Raw genomic sequence first — 20913 nt, forward strand, 5'->3', positions numbered from 1 at the left:
AATATTTGTTATTACTTCTACATTGTTTGATATGACCAAATCCAGAACTGCCCCTCTCCTGGTTGGTTCCTCAATAATTTGGGTCATATAATTATCTTTAAGCAGCCCCAAAAACCTGTTTCCTTTTGTTGTAACGCTAATCTCATTGCCCCAAACTATGTCTGGATAATTAAAATCACCCATTATGCAAACATGACCAAGTTTTGATGCCTTCTCCATTTGCAAATGTATTTTAGCTTCCTAAATCTCACAGATATTTGGTGGTTTATAGCATATTCCCACAAACATTTTTTTTATACTTTTACCTCCACTGCTAATTTCTATCCACAAGGTCTCTACATTTTCATCATTCCCTTCATAGACTTCATCCCTTATAATAGGTTTTAGATCTGGTTTAACATATAGACATCCTCCACCTCCCCTTCTATTTGTTCGAACCTTCCGAAAAGAGAATACCCCTTTAAATTAACTGTCCAGTCATGAGTTTCATCCCACCATGTTTCAGTAATGTCTATGATATCATACTGCTCCCTTGTAGCTATTAATTCAAGCTCCCCCATTTTATCTGTCAGGTTTCTTGCATTAGCAAGCATGCATTTAAGTTTTTTTTCAGCCTGTACTATTATCTTATCTGCTCCTTCCTTTCTGCTCCCACTTGGTTTAGTCTTTAGAAGTTTTCTAGTATTATCTCTATTTACTATGGGTATCTCACTGCTTGTCAAACTTGCACTTGCCCCCATTCTACCTCCATACCACCTTGTATCCTCATCTATTACATTTAGTTCATTATCTGTTTCATTCCCCTCCCCCCTCCATCCTAGTTTAAAATCTCCTCCAACCTTTTTAGCATTCTCCACCCTAGCACAGAAGATCCCTCTTCATTGAGGTGCAATCCGTCCCTAGAATATAGATGGCACCTCTCAGAAAAGGAGTCCCAGTGCTCTAAAAACCCAAACCCCTCCTTCCTGCACCACTTTCTTAGTCATGCATTAACCTCCCTGATCTCTGACTGTCTCCCTGCGGTAGCGCATGGCACTGGTAGTATTTCAGAAAATACTACCTTGGAGGTCCTTGCCTTAAGCTTTTGGCCTAGATCCCTGTAATCATTTTTTAGGACCCTCCATCTTTCTCTAACATTGTCATTGGTGCCAACCTGTACCAAGACCGCCGGGTCAATCCCAGCCCCACCCAACAATCTGTCTACCCGATCCGCAATGTGCCGAACCCGAGCACCCGGGAGACAACAAACTGTTCGGTTCATGCGGTCCCGGCAACAGATTGCCCTATCTACCTTCCTTATAATGGAGTCCCCTACCACCACAATCTTTCTTTGCATCTGAGCATCCTGAGTCCCCACTGTGCTGGAGGAACTATTCCCCTGGCTGCTAGAGGAATTAGTCTCCCCCAGCCTTGCCATTTCTGCCCCAACATTCCCAATATCTTCACTCAACATGGCAAATCTATTGGGATGTGTCAGCTCAGAAATGACCTGCCTCTCCCTATTGCCCCTGCTTCCCCTTCTAACTGTCACCCAGCTACCTACCTGCTCCTCACTAACAGCAACTAAGCTACCTACCTGCTCCTCACTAAAAGCGCCACCATCTGCACCACTAGTCGAAGCAAGGGCCTGCTCAGTGAGCTCTAATTCCCTTTCAAGATTGCAATATTGAGGGACATTGGCAAGTTGCCTCTTCAGATCAGCAATCTCTGACTCTAAAGAGACCACCTGCTCACACTTCCCACAGCGGTATGCTCCTTGGAACAGCTGCTCCAAGTGCACATACATGTGGCAAGATGTGCATTGAGTGGCATTTTCAATCCTGCTCATTCTAGCAACTATGAAGTTTAGAAGTACTAACAGTAAACTGTACTTCAATAAACTATACCTTGTTTAACTGCTTCCTTGTTCAAACTGCTTCTGGTTCTAACTGCACACACTTTAACCAACCAGCACTTCAATCAACCACACAGATCAATCAGTACACGCAAGCTCAGGATTCGTTAGAAGCCTCTGTTTAAATAGGGACACCCACCAGGTGTGTTAGGTTATCAATTAACTAACCCCACCCACTGCAGGTGTGTTAGGCCAGCCAATTAACCAACCACACCCACTCTGCCTCAGGCAGGAGAAAGGGAGAAAAAAAAGTTACAGGCTTCAAATTACAGCACACTTTAAAAATAGATTAACCCACTGCACACTCCCCAAAAACAGCCACCCCTGCTAGTATACCCAGTACTTCCCTTTCCTTCTGATTCTAACTGCACACACTTTAACCAACCAGCACTTCAATCAACCACACAGATCAATCAGTACACGCAACGACCCCGGCTTGACTATTGGAACCCCTCTGGATAAAGATCCCGGCTTGCCTCTGACTATCCGCACATCTCCAGTCCTGACCATGGCTATCGGATATACAACCACTCTCCTGGCTCCAACCCCTGACCACGGCACAACGGACATTGACCATCCCTCTGGCTACACCCCAGGACTCTGGCAAGTATCTCAACTATATACACACATAGGAGGTAGGATTGTAGAAAATCCTATCCCCACACGAATCCCTCACAATTGCACTCGTGATGTAATTATTGCTAGAATAACAGTGATCCAGGATAGTATCCTATATAACCAGTCATAGTGAGTAGAAAAAACAAAAAATCATTTATTAATATCTGCAAAATAACACTGGGTGTGGAATATATACAAGGGAATTAAAATATTGGCAGTGGAGTGTGACTAAAAATAGGGGAGTACTCATATATGTGAGGAGATAATCTTATTCCCTACATAGGGGTTAATACTCCCTGAGTAAAGAAACTCCACCACAATTAATCACAGTACAGGAAGCTAGACTGTGCAAGTTTATCTACTGGATGATAAGTGAGGGTTAATAACCTCTAAATGTAGATAATTGAGAGAGACACTTGTACTCTATATCAGGGGAGCGCAAACTTTTTGTGCTGCGCCCCCCTGTCTCTCTGCCCCCGGCTCTCGCGCCCCCCTGCCTTCCTTCAGCCGCGTCAGATGACGCTGCGTGGGCGTGTGACGTCAGGTCACATGGTGCCGCGGCGTCTATTGACGCCGCGTTGCCATGGCGACGCAACACAGACGGCTGAATCCCGGTAAGTAAACAGTTGCAGGGGCCTCACGCGATCCCCCGGCATTTCATTTAAATGCCTGGGGGAAGAGCGCGGGGCCTCTGCAACTGCCCGCGCCCCCCCAGCACAATCTCCCGCCCCCCCTGGGGGTCGCGCCCCCCACTTTGCGCACCGCTGCTCTATATGATATATTGGGGAGATGCAAATATCAAAAGTGTAACCCTAAATATTCCTCCAATATGTCTTAGATACGCAGTCCTATTGTTATAATAGGAGAGCGGTGGATCTTGTTATATTTTGAAGTATCTCAACTAACCCGATCTCTCCAACCCAGACCCGGCTACGCTAACTATCCACTCTCCAGGCGTGCCTCCGCTGCTGTGGGTGCGCAGTCTTGTACTTTCCCACCTCAGTACCGGGGTCCCGCCTTGTTCGTGGTGAGCACAAGCGTTACAGATGCTCTGAAAGAAATAGCAAAGACCCCGGCTTCAGAAGTCCAGCTTTTCGGGGCCAAGTTCTGAGAATTAAACGTAGCGGTCGTGGCTAGGATTGCAAGCCGAATTTAGTTCCAGGATGATTGGATATAACTCACGGTGAACTTATTTCAGTACCTCCGGAGCAAAGACAATGGTGGCGTCAGGAACTTCATGCCGATTTGAGTTCCAGGACATCTCGGCCTAAGTCCCTGTCAACCAAAGACTCTTGTTTCATGTCTATTTTACCTAGGAAAGTCTAGTTTTCCTGCCAAGGTCCCAAGTAAGTGTGCCCTTCTTATGTAGTTTGAGTTCCATTGTGTGTATGCCTTTTTATGTGAATACATTTTCAATTTATTTCACTTACCTTGTTTTGCTCAATGTATGATCCAGAAAAAGAGGTGTAAATTCCTGGTCTCCCGTGACACTCTAGGTATAACAATACCTTTAAATATATAATATATAAAATAGAAGATAAATACAGTAATTTGCAGAAGTTTTCACGCCCTACCGATAAATTTAAAGCTCCCCCACAGAGATAAACGTGTCAGAGGACCTTCCATGGTTTTTTTTGTCTATTTTTGGCCGTTATGCCCATTAAATAATCGTTAAAATTTTCATTGCCTCCAGCCCTTTTTATCTTTCTATTTTTGCTTTGCTCAATCCATACCTACTACTTTACTTCATGCTGAAGAGAAGCATCCCCATAACAGGATGTTGACACCACCATGATTAACAGTTAGGATGGAGTTGACTGAGTGTTGGGCTTGCGTCAGACGTAACGCTTGGAATTTTTACCAAAAAGTTCAGGTGAGTTTGTGAAGAATATAGATCATACTGCAGACATGTAGGAAAAGGTTGTGTGGTCAGAAGAGACAAAAATATAACTTTTTGGTCTAAATTCCAAGCATTATATCTGGCTCAATTTTCTCATGAAGAATGTGCAAAGCTAGTAGAGACCGATCCAAAAAGACTCATCGCCATAATAGCTGCAAAAGATGCTTCTACCAAGTACTGACTTAAGGGGCTGAATTCTTATGCAATCAGTAAATTTCCTTTTTACTACATTTACCTCTTCCTCCTCGTATAAGTGATCAGTTTAACCACAGCTTTGTAGCTTAGAATTTAAAAAGTTAGTTTTTCTGAACACTTTGTCCAGTAAAATATTAGAGGTAATACTGGACATGTATGTTTCCGGTATTACCTCTCTGGACCGGTGACCTGACCGGCTTGGGGGGCCGTGGAATTTCCCCAAGCAGGGCTATTGCTAGGGGACTTGGCAGCTTTCTCCATACTGATTGGCTGCTGCTGGGTAGTGCAGCCAATCAGGAGAGGTGTCAGGAGCCTGGAAGTGGAGCCAAAGAGAAGAGGAAACAGCAGGAAGTGGAGAGGGAGGTGTGTGTATGTGTGTGTGTGTGTGTGTGTGTGTGTGTGTGTGTGTGTATCACACCTTTCACCATTGTGTCCAGTAGTTTTGGAGAAGCCACCTGGCAACCCTAGTGTGTGTTTAACAATAACTACCCACCCAGTTGTCTCGGTTATCTACCGGAGTTCACTAAAAATGTCCTAAAAGGAGGGCAAACTTTTCAAACGTTAATGTAGTAGGTTTGCTAGAGCTCAAGGACGATACTTTTGTAAAAAAAAAAATATAATATTATAAAAGATGTACAGTGCTTGTTAAGAAAAAGGACGACAAAATCACATACAGACAGCACAAATTAAAAAGGAGTTACTAGTCTTGTAAAAAGACCTTCAAGGTGTCATAAAGAGAATTATATACAAGCACATAATATGCTCCCCTAGGTACAGAATCTGCGTTGTGCAGTTCAGACAGAAACTTTTATAGTCCAAATTCCTTTCATCTGTGAGAGATTCCAGATCCATGACAAGCCTGTAGAGGTGTGGCCTATCTTCAATTTGTCACTTTCTATTCTGAGATACATTTTTACGACTAGGCAACATTGTGTTACTTGACAAACGCATAGGTATCATGAGGTGATGGTACTTTTTACACCTTTGAACGTGAAATCACATCTGGTACAGTATTTGTAAAAACCAATATCTTCACAAGTTTACGTGACAACAATCTTGCATATTTGGCGCTTACATATTTATTCCTGACATCAGTGCGATTCTCAGTGACAATGAATCATCTTAGAAAATATCACTCTGTAATGATACAAATATAGTGTCTTTTCCATCAATCTCTGGTTCAGAATGTAAATGTAGCTTTTGAAGCTCTCCAATCCAGATGAGCATCTTCCCCCTTGACATCTGTGGTTGCCTCTGACTCATCACTGCCCCCTTTGTCGGTTAGGTATGGTTTGTTCCTGAAAAAACACACCATTTCTTTAATTGTTTGATTGTCAATTTAAGCCATGGACCGCAAAGTTTTATGGAACTGGTTTGCATTGCCAGAACTAAACTTAATTTAGTAAGGATGTTAATTATTATATGAGTCTATCACCAATAAGAATTTCTGACTATACACTAAATAAATATAATTATAGTACTATAGCGCAAGGCCAGTGGCAAATTTCCCATTAAGCCCGATAGGCCCGGGCCTAGGGTGACAACATTTTGGGGCGGCATGTGTGACCGCCGCTTGCTGCTCGTGCACGATCAGAGCTTGCCAACGTGACATCACATGTGTCACCATGGCGACGGGACGTGTGGCGTCAAATGACGCTGGAAAAGGGCGGCACCAGGTAAGTGCCTAAGGGCGGCATATTTTTAAATCCGTCACTGCACAAGGCTTAGATATATAAAGGTATATGTAAGACCCATTTTAATGAACATATGGAATACCTGATCTATAATTCAATTTATAAAGGAAGCCAAGTCAATATCCACATTTAATCCTGCTGTACGGAGAGTTACGTTTATGGATCCAGAACGTCTCCCGCTGTGATAGATCCTTAACTCTCTCTTCCTCTCAAGTGGGACTTATCATAATTAGTGCTAATAGATTTCAACTTGACTGAACTTGAATCATAGCAAGGTTTCTAATGGTTGGGAATGCTATGTGTATTGATCCACACCCTTAAAGGTCTAGTGGTCCTCCCCACATATTGGGGTCAAGATGGACATTCCTAAAGCTAAATTACAGTATCTTTAACAATTTCATTTTTATTATTTTTAACTGTCAAAGCCTCTCTAGTAGCATTAGATTGACACGTCTTAGTTTTTCTACACCATTTTTACTTACATTGCATTTTAAAAACTTAAAGAAACCTTCCAGACATTTAATCTATTTACCTATTTCTTTTTTTTTTCTTCACATTTTAAGAAGATTTAGAGCTAATCTCTGTTTTGGATTTGGGACTTTAGTAAAAATTACTGTTGGATTTACCTGTAAAAAACAATCTTTAAAAATATTATTTTGCTTTAAAATACCTGTGTTTATTTCAAGTAACTTTGATGTTAAAAGTTCAATATTATATCGAGTGAGGAACAGGATGAAATGATCCACGTTGATCTTTCTTTTTCAACGTCTGGGCCAGTAGAGCCAAGTAGAGCTTTTTCTTGAGCTAAACCTAGCACTTATAAATCATAATTCGTGTCTAGATTTTTGTTCCTTAGTACTGCAGATTGTTAAAAAATAAACTTTTTCTTGAGCAGTTTCTCCTCAACCTACAGAATTGTCTATCAGGTATACTTTAGTCCCATTTTGGGTGATGGCAATAATTAGATTTTAAATGCTTGTTGCAATCTACCTTCTTATATAATGTTTTTGTATTTAATTAAAACCCATTGTCAATAAGTAAAATAAAAAAAATGTTCCTTTACTAAAAGTAGATGTCAAGTGTAAGATGATATTATTCTTGTATAAAAATCCTATAAAATCCTCTGGGCTTCCCTCATCTCCTGGCAAATAAAAATAATATTGTTAATCAAGTGCTGTTGTAGGACCAGGAGGATTAATGGGCTTGTCCCCAAATCCCAATAAATGGATTGCATAACTGTGCCAACCTGGTACCCATGGCGGTTCCACATATCTGTATGAAACCAGAAATAATTGTGTTAGAATATGAAATCAATACTATTGACAATAAAATCTGCCTGTTCCACTTTCATGTCTGGGACACATTCTAAAATGTGTGTAATAGCATTACAACCCTATGTGTGATAAATACTTGTATAAAGAGATGACACATCACAAGTAGCCTAGATAAAATTATCTTTGCAGGTCATTTCATTTAAAATATTTATGTCATGAAGACTCTTTTAATTATTTAGCCATCGTATTCAAGTTAAATGTGTGCAACAAATAAAAATACCACTTGTGGTGCATTTGCATGTCTCAGACAGGCTTGCAACTCTGTCTTTCCCCATTATCACTTAGCAAACAGTGCTTCCACTGTAGCCAGGGATTCTGAGTAATGACTTGCCAATGAGCACAGTGTCACTCTTTACTTCTTATTCATTTTAACATGGAACACTATAAGCATAGGCCTGCCGTATTACACAGCCTGGGTTAAATAATTGCATAGCCAGTAAACCTACTCACAGACAGCTGTTTCTATCTTTTTGGGTCTCGACAGTGAGAGGTTGATTGCTGGCTATGCAATGTGAAGCTGGAAGTGTTTATTGTGAAATTGTCCATCCCCTTTATTAACTTGGTGGCTCTTCTCTGCACTCTCTCTATTTCCATAATGTCTTTTTTAAGGAGTGGTGCCCAAAATTGTACTCCATATTCAAGGTGTGGTCTTACTAATGCTTTGTAACGGGGCATAATTATGTTTACTTCCATTTAATTCAAGATAAGATCTTGTTTGCCTTTGCAGCTACTGCATGACTTTGGGCACTATTGCTAAGCCTGCTGTCTACAAGCACTCCTAAATCCTTCTCCATCAAGGATTCCCCCAATTTATCACCATTTAATTTGTAAGTCACCTGTTTATACTTGCTTCTCAAATGCATAACCTTACATGTATCTGTATTAAACCTCATCTGCCATTTACCTGCCCACATTTCCAGTCTCTCCAAGTCCTTCTGGAGAGAAATTACATCCTGCTCTGATTCTGCTACCTTACACAATTTAGTGTCATCAGCAAAGATGGAGACTTTGCTCTCTATGCCAACCTCAAGGTCATTATTAAACAAGTTAAAAATCAGGGGTCCCAGTACCGATCCCTGAGGTACTCCACTCACAACTTTAGCCCAACCTGAAAAAGTTCCATTTATGACAACCCTCTCTCTATCCTTCAATCCAGGTGCATATATTTTTACTGAGTCCAATGTGCTTTATTTTGTACACTAACCTTGTGTCGAACCGTATCAAAAGCCTTTGCAAAATCTAAGTAGACAACATCAACTGCATTACCCTGGTTTAAATTCCTACTTACCTCCTCAAAGAATCAAACAAGGTTAGTTTGGCATGATCTATCATTCATAAATCCATGCTGACTATTACTAATAATTTTGTTTTCCATGAGGTATTCCTGAATATTATACCGTATTAAACCTTTAAGTAGCTTCCCCACTATTGAAGTCAGGTTTACAGGTCTGTAATTCCCCGGTTGTGATCTAGCTCCATTTTTAAATATAGGCACCGCTTCTGCTTTACGCCAATCTTGTAGTACAGAGCCGGTGGAAATGTAGTCTTTGAATATTAAATGTAATGGTTTGGCTATTACTGAACTTAACTCCTTAAGAACTCTTGGATGTATGCCATCGGGACCAGGTGCCTTATTTACTTTAATTTTTATCAAGCCGCCTTAACTTCTTCCTGAGTTAACCAATTGTTTAATACCTCTGCTTTTTCCTTATCCCCAATAATCTGCCTACACATCTCACACTGTAAGGGTGCTATATTTTATTTTCTAATCTTTTGTTATTAAGGTACTTAAAGAACTTTTTAGGGTGGATCTTTTACTTTCTATTGCAATCCTTTTTTCGTTATCCATTTTTGCTAATTTAATTGCCCTTTTGCAATTTTTGTTACATTCCTTATAGCCACATTAGTTTTGACTTATTTCTTTTATACTTATTACCCAAGGGTGTACACTGATAAGTGTGCTTTTCTAACAATGTTTTAATGACTGCCCATTTATCTTCTACATTTTGCCCTGCAAAAGCATCATCCCAATGTATTACTTGTAGATTAGCCCTCAGTTTATTAAAATCTGCCTTTCTAAAATGTAAGGTCTTTGTTGAACATAATTAATCTGTTTTTTGATCATTTATTTCAAATGAGACCATGTTATGATCACTGTTACCCAAATGTTCCAGGACGAATATTTGCTATTACTTCTACATTGTTTGATATTACCAAATCCACTAATGCCCCTCTCCTGGTCATCTCCCTTACCTTCACGCAGGACACTAAAAGGGAGCAATATCTGCCCAAAAACCATCACACTACACCACAATATGCTGCCACCACCAAGAATAATTTAAGGTCTTACGTTAGGAGTTCCTGGTCTCCAGTTTTCTAGAAAAAAGATGTACTAAACAAAAAACAATGTAGGAAAATGTGTCGGAAAATGTGGTTAGTCTCTTTAAAAAGGTACTAAGTTCAATTAAATCGAAAAGACAGTACTTATTATATTTTAGATTTGATATACGGAAAATGGTACAGTGCTTTGTTTACAGAAAAATAATGTTAGAGACATACAATATATAAATGCAGAACAATCATAAAATAAAATGCCAGAAACAGTCTTCTACACTATCACCTATTAGACTCATTAAGAGTTTGATATTGATATAGAATTCACGTGTTATGAACTTAACACTCCTGTGTTGAATTCTAGTTTGATACTTAAATACAGGAGTTTTATGCTCAAAATTTTGACTGTGCCAACCTTTTGTGGGTGTTTCTCCAACTTATCAATCTCGGGACATTTTTGGTTGGGAGGAAGAGTTATTTCTGAACCTGGCTCAGGTTATAAAATACCCTATAACTCTCTCTCCCTGTAACCCTTAGAATAATGTTACCCTCGCCGTGGTATTTGTAAACTTTAAATACATGTGTGGACAACTATTTTGTTAATCTTTGTGGGAGAAAACACCTATCTGACATATGCACTCAGGCAATGAGAATAAGAAAAGGTTGAGAGCACTCACGTGAACGTGTATAAAGGTGCATTTATTATTAAAAATGGTCAATGTTTCTGTCCCAACCTGGACCTTTCTCAAGACATTGTGAGAAAGGTCCAGGTTGGGCCTGAAACGTCGACCATTTTTAATAATAAATACACCTTTATTCAAGTCAATGTGAGTACTCTCAACCTGCCTTATTGATATGCCACATATACAGGTTTATCTATGTGCTTGTGTGCACCTGTGGCAGTAATTCCAATCTCGGGAGTGTGCCTTCTTTTTTATATAAAATATGGCACTCGTGATCTGTCATATTTGGTATTTTTACACACATCTGACTTTGCCAGCTACAAATCTATATTTCTAATCCTTGTGAAGTACATCATATTTTAATTGTTAGTTTGTAAATCCGATGGTATGAATAGCATCCATACATTGTTACGATGCTCCTCTGAAGATTGGCCTGGAAGAACAGCAATATCTGTTGCAATTAACAGTGAATAGGAGAAGGAGTGGCTCAGTGAGTAAAGACACTGACTCTGGCACTAAGAGTTTGAAGCAGGGGAGCCTGGTTCAATTCCCGGTGTCGGCACCTTGTGACCTTGGGCAAGTCACTCTATCTCCCTGTGCCTCATGCACCAAAAAGATAGATTGTAAGCTCTATGGGACAGGGACCTGTGTTGGCAAAATGTCTCTGTAAGGTGCTATGCACAACTAGCAGTTCTAGACAAGAACATGCTGTATACTGCATACTGTATTCTGTATACTGTCAACATGGTTCTTCTCTTTATTCTTTTATTGCCCCATAAACATAGACCAGGTCAATCCTAGATGACCTCACAGGAGATGCATCAAATTAGGTATTTTCAAATGCAAGATAACACCTTCCTTGCTGTACTGTTAACACCACTGAATAGTTTAAAGGCATTAACGTGACGAGGAGGAAATCATCCTGTGGTTCCTGCTTCCAGGTTCTCATCCCGGCAAAGAATTTGTGACTTTAAAAATACAGACAAATCTAAAAGGGGTGCAAGATGCAATTGTGTGTGCCCAATGACTTCCATGGATCACAAGAGTCTAGTTAGTTGTTTTGCTGGCAGGGAAACTGGTTCACTTGAATTACTGGGACTTACTGGGTCATGTTGGCATATTGTGTATTGGGACACGGGACATATTGTCATACCATGGTGGTTGATAGTAGGCCTTGTTGTTGATCATGTATAATACGGTTTTAAAAGATTTTTAAGTTGTTTGAGGCAAAATATTTCAGTAAAATATTTCAGTCTGCTTATTTATTAACAAATTGATGTTATTGATTAAATTAAAATGTTTTTTATCTTGTTTTAAAATGTGAAGTATTCTTTCAAAGTCTTCACACTTGAATTTAGAACCACTCATTAAGAATCACTCTCATGTACTGTTTCATGAGGTCCTAAAGATTAACTTTTCAGATGCCCTTATGCCATTCCAATAACCGCACACAAGCCAGCACCCAGATGGCCGGCCCAATGTCTTTGCAGCAGTTGATTACTGCTGTGGCTCTCAGAGCTGCAGGAGCAATCTGAACAGATGGGAAGGATTTGGGGTAGCAGGGTAGCATAAGTATCCACAATTAAGTGATTGATGTTTAAGGTCAGCAAGGAACCTCTTCTATCCACCACAGGGGTTTTCTGATAAAGATCTTTGAGATACAGATTACAAACATTGTCCCACTTAAAATGTATCACTGCCTTCTTGTGAGCACTGTAGTCATCTGTATCTGCTGAGAACAACCAACATGGAACAAAGGGCCTTACTGTATATATGGTAGTTGAATTGGATAAAGTGAGGTGCATTAAGGCAAAATTACTGTTCAATCCCCAATAACACATATGAAGAGAGTAAATATTTAAGGAACACATTTGGGCATTTTAGAAGTGGATTGTTTTAACAAACCTGCAAATTGTATTAAGATTTGCTTTTTTTGTTATTTATTTATCAAATGTTTTACTAGGAAGTAATACATTGAGTTACCTCTCATTTTCAAGTATGTAAAGGCATCTTGTATTTTATTCTTCATAGCTTTCTCTCACTAATGCCTCTATAATATTTAAATGTTATCACCAATCCCAATTATACTGTCACTTAGAGATTTGATTTTTAATTATCTTCCCTTGCTCTAATATTTCAAGTAAACAAAATGTGTTTCGAAGCGACGCTTAAAACAACAGCCTAGCGGGCTACTCCAGCAAAGGTTTATTGGACCTGTGCCTATAATCAAAGTACTGACCACCAGCATCAAGATCAATGCCTATTTACTATGCCATTTGCACATTTCCTGTGCTCACAGTCCAACAGCAGAACTGTAGAATATGTTGTTTTATGTATTTTTTGTCTCTCCTTTTAATAAATTTGATATTATACACAGTGCAGCTGCAGCGGCCGTTATTCAAACAAATCACACGTTGTATACCTCGGAATACCCACGTCATGACGCGGGATGTCTTCCAACCGTACCGCCTTAAGACGCAAGTGCGTCGAGTGCAGAAAATTGCATTTTAGAGTTCTGTTTTTTTAAACACCTTAAATTGACACAGTAGCACAGTACTGTACACATTCCAATTCATTCATTTCATTGCACCCAAAGAAACAGAATCCATGAAATTCAAAAAGGCAATCGCGATAAGCGCGGGTGCAGAGTACACAAAATCGGCGCCGTTATTTGTTTGAATAATGGCCGCTGTAGCTATATGTGTGCTGGGAATCAAGCTCCTCAAAGGTGTGCAGTTCGCATCAAAGTCAGATATTGTACTTGTAATGACTGGAAGGAATTTCATGCTTTTAGACACATTTTCTTATCAGCAGACTGTGCTGCTTGTTTTTATGACAAACTAGGGCATCCTTAAAAGATGAACAACATTCGCCTGACCTCCAGGGACCCTTGAGTTACATATTTCTGTAACCCCCTCTAATCTGCCTCAGACTGACACGTACTGTCAAGGTGGGGGCTTGAGTCACCCTCCTTCTATACGTTATTTCCCTCTGGTCCTAGGTCAGACAAAAGTATGGAAGACTACAGCAATGTTTATATTTCAATGATATTTATAAAGTAATTAGAACTACTCGGGTACATAATGATCCTCAACAGAAGGATCATTAAACACAATCACAGTACATAGAAATCATAACACTCCCCAATAAACGCTGCGTGGGTTTGTGTCAGTGTTTCCCTGTGACCACCCAATCCTGGGTATAAAAGCCTGTGTAATGGTGCCGGCACACCGCTGGAGCTCTTATTTACTGTAGTAGTGCAGCAGGCCTGTACTTCACAAAATGCTTTACTCTGCTTCCGTGGAGGATTCCCTCTGATGGGGCTCATGCCTCCAACTGCTCTCCGATGGACGCTTCGCTGGGCCCCATCATGTGGTTGACCACACTCTTTCCAGCCAGCATCTGCCAATTTGGGCGGATTGTTGACTGGCTCTTGGTCACCAATGGTCAGTCCTCAGATCACTAAAAGCTCCAGCAGTTCTGCCCCTATGTGCTCCACCAGCCTCTCTTAGTCCCTCCTCTCACATCCTTTATCATTGGCTGCTGTCATGTCCATCATTCGTCACAGGCTCAGTGCACACTGTAGAGGAGTCTGACGGGGCAGTGTGTGTCTGTGTGTGTGCTGCATACATTTTGCAGATGGCTACAGTTCCATAGTTAAATAGTAGATGAGGTTGAAAAAAACATGTCCATCAAGTTCAACCTTTGCTAAATTTAGACGACAGAGATTTATCCTAGATTTGTACTCACGGTATTTTGATCCAGAGGAAGGCAAACAAAAAAACCCCCAGTTAAACTTCATCCAATGCTGTCTCAGAATGGGAAAAATAAATTCCTTCTGACTCCAAATAATGGCAATCAGATTACTCCTGGATCAACATATTTGCTTATATCCCTGTATACCTTTTTATTTCTAAAAAGATGTCCAACTTTTTTTTTTTAACAAATCTATTGTATCTGCCATCACATTCTCCATGGGTAATGAATTACACATTTTAACTGCCCTTACTGTAAAGAACCCTTTCCTTGGTTGCTGGTGACGTGTCCTTTCCTCCAACCTTCCGGTATAACCCTGTGTTGTTTGTACTGCCCTGGGGATGAATCACTCTTTTGAAAGCTCCTTGTATTCACCCTGACCAAGATACAAGCAGTTTTTCCACCAGGCAGGAATTCTTGCCTTATTGTGTCCCCCAGGATCAGCCTTGCTCTGGCAGCCAATAGAAAGCTGCAACGTCATCAGGAGATGAGGTCATGACTTTCTATAGATGACCGCATAGTTATATTTGAAGATATTGGGGTCAGGCGCAGGCACAGAAAATACAAATATTTCTGGTACCGGGAGTCCCCGCAGCTCGGCCACGGATCAGCTCAGGTGGACTCCCTGGTTCAGGTACATTGCATTTGTTTGCAGTGTAAATACAAATTCATGTTTTTGTTTAACGTTTCTGTCACGTTTTTTCATGCCAACATTCCTGGGTATATGCCAGCTCAGCACTGGGAAATGCATGAAATCCTGTACCTCTTGCAATCATTCAACTTCTTGTTTTCTGCAACACATTATAATGTGTTCATCGCATCCATAGCTCCTTTCTAGTGTTCCATAAAACTGCTCCCCAAGTCCCTTAGTGATATATGGGGTCACATTATGTATATTGTGTGGGGATGTAATTGGAGAATCAAAATGTGAAATAGGGAAAAAATATCTTCTGTAATGAAAATTGTGTGTGTTGCCAGCACAAAATAGACAATTAAAAAAAAAATGAGTTTCCCAAACAAGATAAAAGTAGAGCTATAATCTCAACTCTTAAAGCCGCAGACCAAGCAATATCCTACATGTGTTTTTTTTTATTTAAATAAATCAGTTCTGTACTATAAGAAAATACATGTAGCATTTTTTTTTAAAACAACTCTTAATGACATTTTTAGTGTATTATAATGTAACAAGCATTTTTTGTTTCTATACCAACCATTTACAAAGTCACATCCCCTTGCTCTTCTGAAACAGGCTTTGTCACACCCCTTTCTGAGCCCTGTCTTCTCTCTAGCAGTGCAACAATTGTATCTAGTGACTGCCTGGTCACATGATCTTCCCACAGCACTTTGCATCTTTGGTCCTCTTCTGCTGCACTGACAGCCTTTTAGTGAACCCTCGAGCAGAATCTTCATCGATCGGTAACTTAGCTAATTTCAGTACTTATCATTATGTGAATTGTATTGATGCACATATTAAAGGGGAAATTATTCTTTTATTTTTTTAAATGGCAGCTTGTACTGCTGCTTTAGTTCAGTGTTTCCATTTATTTGAAGGGCAGTGGAGACTTCAATGTTTCAGATCCCACACAGACTTTTCATCACCCTGATGGGGGGGAAAATGGTGTTAGAGCAGATGGGGGAATTGAGTGAGGGAGGGGGGTTGGGGTCAGTAGGACTCTGGCCTGCCAAAAAATGTGTGCCTTTTTATTGGCACACCTGAAAAAAAGGTTGGCCACCCTTGGTGTAGAGCCTTAAGAGTAGGGAGGTAGATGTTGTAGTAATTTATACAGAGATTAATGGGAAGCCAGCAGAGAGTTTGGGAGGGCGGAGGCAGAGACACCCATGGAAGAGCAGGAGACATTTGGGTTTTGATCTCTTACATCTGTTGCTGATCTCAGGCAAAGCATTTTACAACACATTTTACTTGGTGGATATCATTGATTCAAAAGCACAGATTTAATATGCTGTGAAGCTGTCCACTCTGTCAAGAAAACGTTCAGCTCCATTCATTTTGGGATTACCTGAAATAATCACTTATTACATAGAAGGGTAAAAGAAAAACTTCCATATTTACAAATACAAAGTGTGACTCATTCCATTATAATATTGCACAGACAAAGTGCTTCATAAAGTGTTTCAAGAACATTCTGCCGATCACTCGCTGTCAAATGGAGGAGGAAAGGTGACTCGAAGCACATTGAAATACTGATGAAAACAGATGCAACATGAAATTGATATTCTTAGCATCAACTTGATACTTGATGATGCTCATTTGTAGCCACTGACACACATTCATGGTTTCAGATAATCCGAAGAATGGGTCAAAACAGAGAGAGAGTAAAAAAAAAAAAAAAAAAAAAGACTTTCAATGGATATGGAAAAATCTTGGTATTTAATGGGGGGGGGGGGGGAATGTGTTACTATTAAAATGTTTACTTTTTTATGCAGTAGACAATCCTGAGATGTGCATTTACGTTCAAACAAAGCTGCCCCCTTCTTTCATATAAATTATTCATGTTGTTTTTTTGTAGGTACAGTACGTCGTTTTAAAACACAGTTTTCGTTATACCAATTGTACTGCATACTGACTTCTACTGTATTGCCGACGATTATTCTAAAACAAACCTGGGGCAATCTCCAAAAAGACCCAGGTACATGCTGGGTACATGCTGGGTACATGCTGGGTACATGCTGCAACATTTCACACATTTCTGCAGACAGACTAATGGCCCATCGGATTAACAGCGGGGGGTCCCTGGCAGTCCCATTAACTGTGTTAATCCGATGGGCATTAGTCTCTGCAGAAATGTCACTAAAATGTACCCAGCATGTACCTGGCTAGTTTAAGGCAAGTTTTAGAATACTCGTTGGCTCGTCTGTAGATTCTCTTTTGTATTGTTCGTTTGTTGTACGTTCACAAAAAAGCTAAGAAAGTATATTGTTCAAAAAACAAAGTTTACTGGTCTTTAATCAATCACTACAACTATAGTAGTTAAGAAGTCTGTGAAATGTATTATACTCGTTGACAAGCCAATGAACTGTCTCTTCCCAGCAACATGTGACTAGCTTAATTTAACAGAAACCTGAATGACTTTCCTAACCAAAGCCTTCCCCCTCACAGTAACGGATGTGCACATCCTAACAATGCTGCTGTTTTGGTATTCCCTGGATCTTGAGACTACAACTGCTTGTTGCACTCTCACTGTGGTTCGAGTTTGTGCTGAAGAATCTTGATTTCTCTGTCGGGAAGCATATATAAACACTATTTATTTAAAGAGGATTTTGAGCGTGGGAACGAGGCACCTCTGTAGTCCAGCTGTAGGAGCAGTAACTTTATAAAAACAAAACCCCTTTGTTCATCGCTTAATGGGAGTGCAGTGTTACTAGTATATTTTTCTTGAACTACAGAAATGCACCTCTATGGCAGTGATGAATCAGATGAGGTAAGATCAGTAGTCATATATTATTTCAATAAATGTCTTCCTAGTTTAAATTTTTTTTTAAAAAAAGGCATGTGGTTTTCCTTTATAGGTCAGTGCTTTACTTCATTTATTGCTTATGTCAACTAAATATTTAAAAAAATATATTACAATTGGAAAACTTTACTTCTATTTAAAAAAAGGCGTTTAAACAAACATCAAATGGATCCTAACATGTGGTATTTATTTGGTATTAGCTTGAATGAAGTAACATAGCTAACTGCTCTATTTATGTGCAAATGTGGATGCAAACCATATTTTATCTACAAATATGCCCATGCTTTGTGATATCCAAAGGGCAGTACAGAAATACAAGTTGTTTACTTCAATTGTAAGTCTTCTGATAGTTACTGATTGCAGGGTGTCAAGACACCTTCTTTGGAATCCTTGTTTGCAGTAACGCATAGGCTTATACTCAATATGCTATAAAACGTTGCGTAGGAAGACATATTTATGTGAATAAGGGGTCAACATTTCCATGCCCTATCCCCCAAGTTATACAGGTTTGTTTCAAAAAATTAAATACAAATTGAGGGTGAAGATGGAGTGAACTTCAGATTAGTTTCAAATTAAAAAACAAACAAACACTTTTTGCTGTTAATAAATGAGGCTTCATTTATGATAAAAATGCCATATTAAAATATGATAGTGCTAAACTATTGCACAATGTCAATCTGCTATTAGATCAGAAACTGCTCTAGGATCTGAATAGTCCAGCGATACATAACATGTTGACACAGAGCCTTTAAAAGTACATTTTTTTTTAAAAATCTGACTCTGTAGAACCCATGTTGGCTATCCTAAAGTATTTATATAGTACGGATCTAAAATATGTACCCAAGTAAAATATGTTACCATTTTTTTTTTTTTAATGATACTGCCAAGCAATTACTCACGAAACCTAAGAATCCGTAACACACATGTTGAAAACCTGTCCACTTTTTCATGACTGGTGCAGTGGAAGGAATATGTACTGTACAGTATGTTACGGTTCATTCACATCTGAGAATTTTCAGACCCTTACAAGGACTGCCTTTTGTCCCAACATAGAAATAAAAAAGAGAGAGTAGTCTTTTTTTATGACTGAATAAGTTTATTGTTACGTTGAGAACTATAAAACTAAAAAATGAACCAAAATAAAAAAGACACTCGTTTTCTCTCCGCACGTTCTTTAGCTGATTTTCCAAAAATATTCAGTAGAGGAAACATATGGTCTCAATTGAAGAAAAAGACTCGTGCTTGCAATCCACATAAACAATTATGTATGATTCATTGCTTTGTGAAGTCCCAGGCAAGTCTCTGATAGGCTGGTATGTTTGAAATGTTTGTAGTGTGTTTTCAAACGGAAGTGCAATGTTATTTGCAACTCATGAAAAATTGATTTCATATATTTCAAATGTCTCTAAAATTTAAATCATGAAAATAGGAAGTTCATTTTAAAATGGTATGGCGTTAACTCTTTATTTATTTCAAATTATTTCCTAACGTGCTACTCACCAAGAAACTCCGTTCTAGAGCCAGTGACGGATTTTAAAAAAATGCCGCCCTTACAGAACTTACCTGGTGCCGCCTTCCTTCTCCAGTGCCACCCTGCTGCCATGGCAATGTGACGCCATATCATGTCACGTTGCCGGCTTCGCGTGCGTGATCAACGCTTGCCAGCCGCACATGCGTACCAGCGGCCAGCAAGCACCAATCGTACCTGCCGCCCTTAGATTCTGCCTCCCTGGGCCTGTGCCTATCTGGCTTAATGGGAAATCTGCACCTGTCTAGAGTGCGTACTTGGGTGCCACAAGATGAAGCCACTAAATCATGGCGCCTGGCGCTCCGGGATCGCTATGATGCGGCTACGTTATGCCGGCAGTGTGCTTGTCTTCTAGACAAGATCGCGTCCTGCATTCTTCTGGAGCGCAGAACGTGATCTGTAATGCAGGGAAATGTCCTCTTCGGTTTCCGGGTAAAGGGACGCCGCGACCACATTTGGTTACGTGATAACTGTTTTGCCACATGGCCGTGGCCCGCCCGGCACCCAAAGGGTTAAAAGCGACTTAAAATGACAGTTTTAATTGTGTGGCAGTATGGAGTATGAAACAGGAATTTTAGTCTAGACAGAGACATTCATGAGATTCAGTGTAGACTAGTTGCCAATTGGTCGATTGCACTGAGGTGCCCTCACACTGCACGGTGTGTAAGGATTTTATACAGTATAAGCTGTGAGGGTGGGAATCCATGACAAGCTACATGCTTTTTCCCCATTAATGCTATATTTTTGAGTGACAGAAAATAGTTTGCGTAGTTCTAGAACTTCATATTTTATGTTTTGTTAAACTTCCGTTTCAATAGTCATCGGTATTTATGGAAATATGTAAGCTACAGTATGTGCTTTTACATTGCACATCCCTAGGATACTTCTTGCCATAGTTAAACTTCTGAAAGTTGCATGTTTATTTGCATCCACGTTTCTTCACTTTTGTGCATGTTTACAATCTACTTCTCAAATATTCAAAAGTAGTCTGAACAAATAATTGTGGGGTTTGATAATGCATTAGTTTGTTGTAATCACACTAGAAAAATCTTCATTTACCGTATTTCTTTTTTTTATTTAGAATGGGATACCAAAAAGCAATAAAACCGCAAGTTCCTTTTTATCCTTCCAACCTCAAGCAACAAAACCCACAAAATAGATTTTTATTTTTAAACCGTGTCTGAACTGCAGTACAGTGTATTTGCAGCTCTGGGACGCCATGGGGAAAAAAACACTATTAATGCAAAGAAACCACATAAAAACTTTGCGCAGAATCGTTTAGCACTAATAGAAGAATTACACATAGTAAGTAAGGTACGTAAGATACTATACGTGTATGTTACAGTTTCAGTATAGTTGTAAAATATATTTTAATGGTTGATCAATAATTTAAGACGAGGATTATATATTTTCACAATTCAAATCTGAAATATGGTTTAAGTGGAAATTGCCAAATATTAGAAAATATGGCATGTAAACTTTTGGCCAATCTAATGTCTACATG

The 20913-nt window shown here is 39.6% G+C and overlaps 1 protein-coding gene across 6 annotated transcripts in view; it reads left to right on the forward strand.

Moving 5' to 3' along the window:
• CACNB2 (calcium voltage-gated channel auxiliary subunit beta 2) overlaps positions 1-20913 on the forward strand; it is a 358339-nt gene that overhangs the window by 205813 nt on the left and 131613 nt on the right. Inside the window, exon 1 of one of the 6 annotated variants that reach the window (XM_075587522.1) lies at positions 17512-17848. The exons of the other annotated variants lie outside the window; for them this stretch is intronic. Within the exon in view, the coding sequence (XP_075443637.1) occupies positions 17816-17848 (33 nt within the window). The 5' untranslated portion in view covers positions 17512-17815. Of the gene's footprint in view, positions 1-17511; positions 17849-20913 lie in introns of those variants that run through there. 6 annotated transcript variants of the gene reach the window in all.

This window comes from Ascaphus truei, chromosome 2 (assembly GCF_040206685.1).
Source record: "Ascaphus truei isolate aAscTru1 chromosome 2, aAscTru1.hap1, whole genome shotgun sequence".
Classification (NCBI taxonomy): domain Eukaryota; kingdom Metazoa; phylum Chordata; class Amphibia; order Anura; family Ascaphidae; genus Ascaphus; species Ascaphus truei.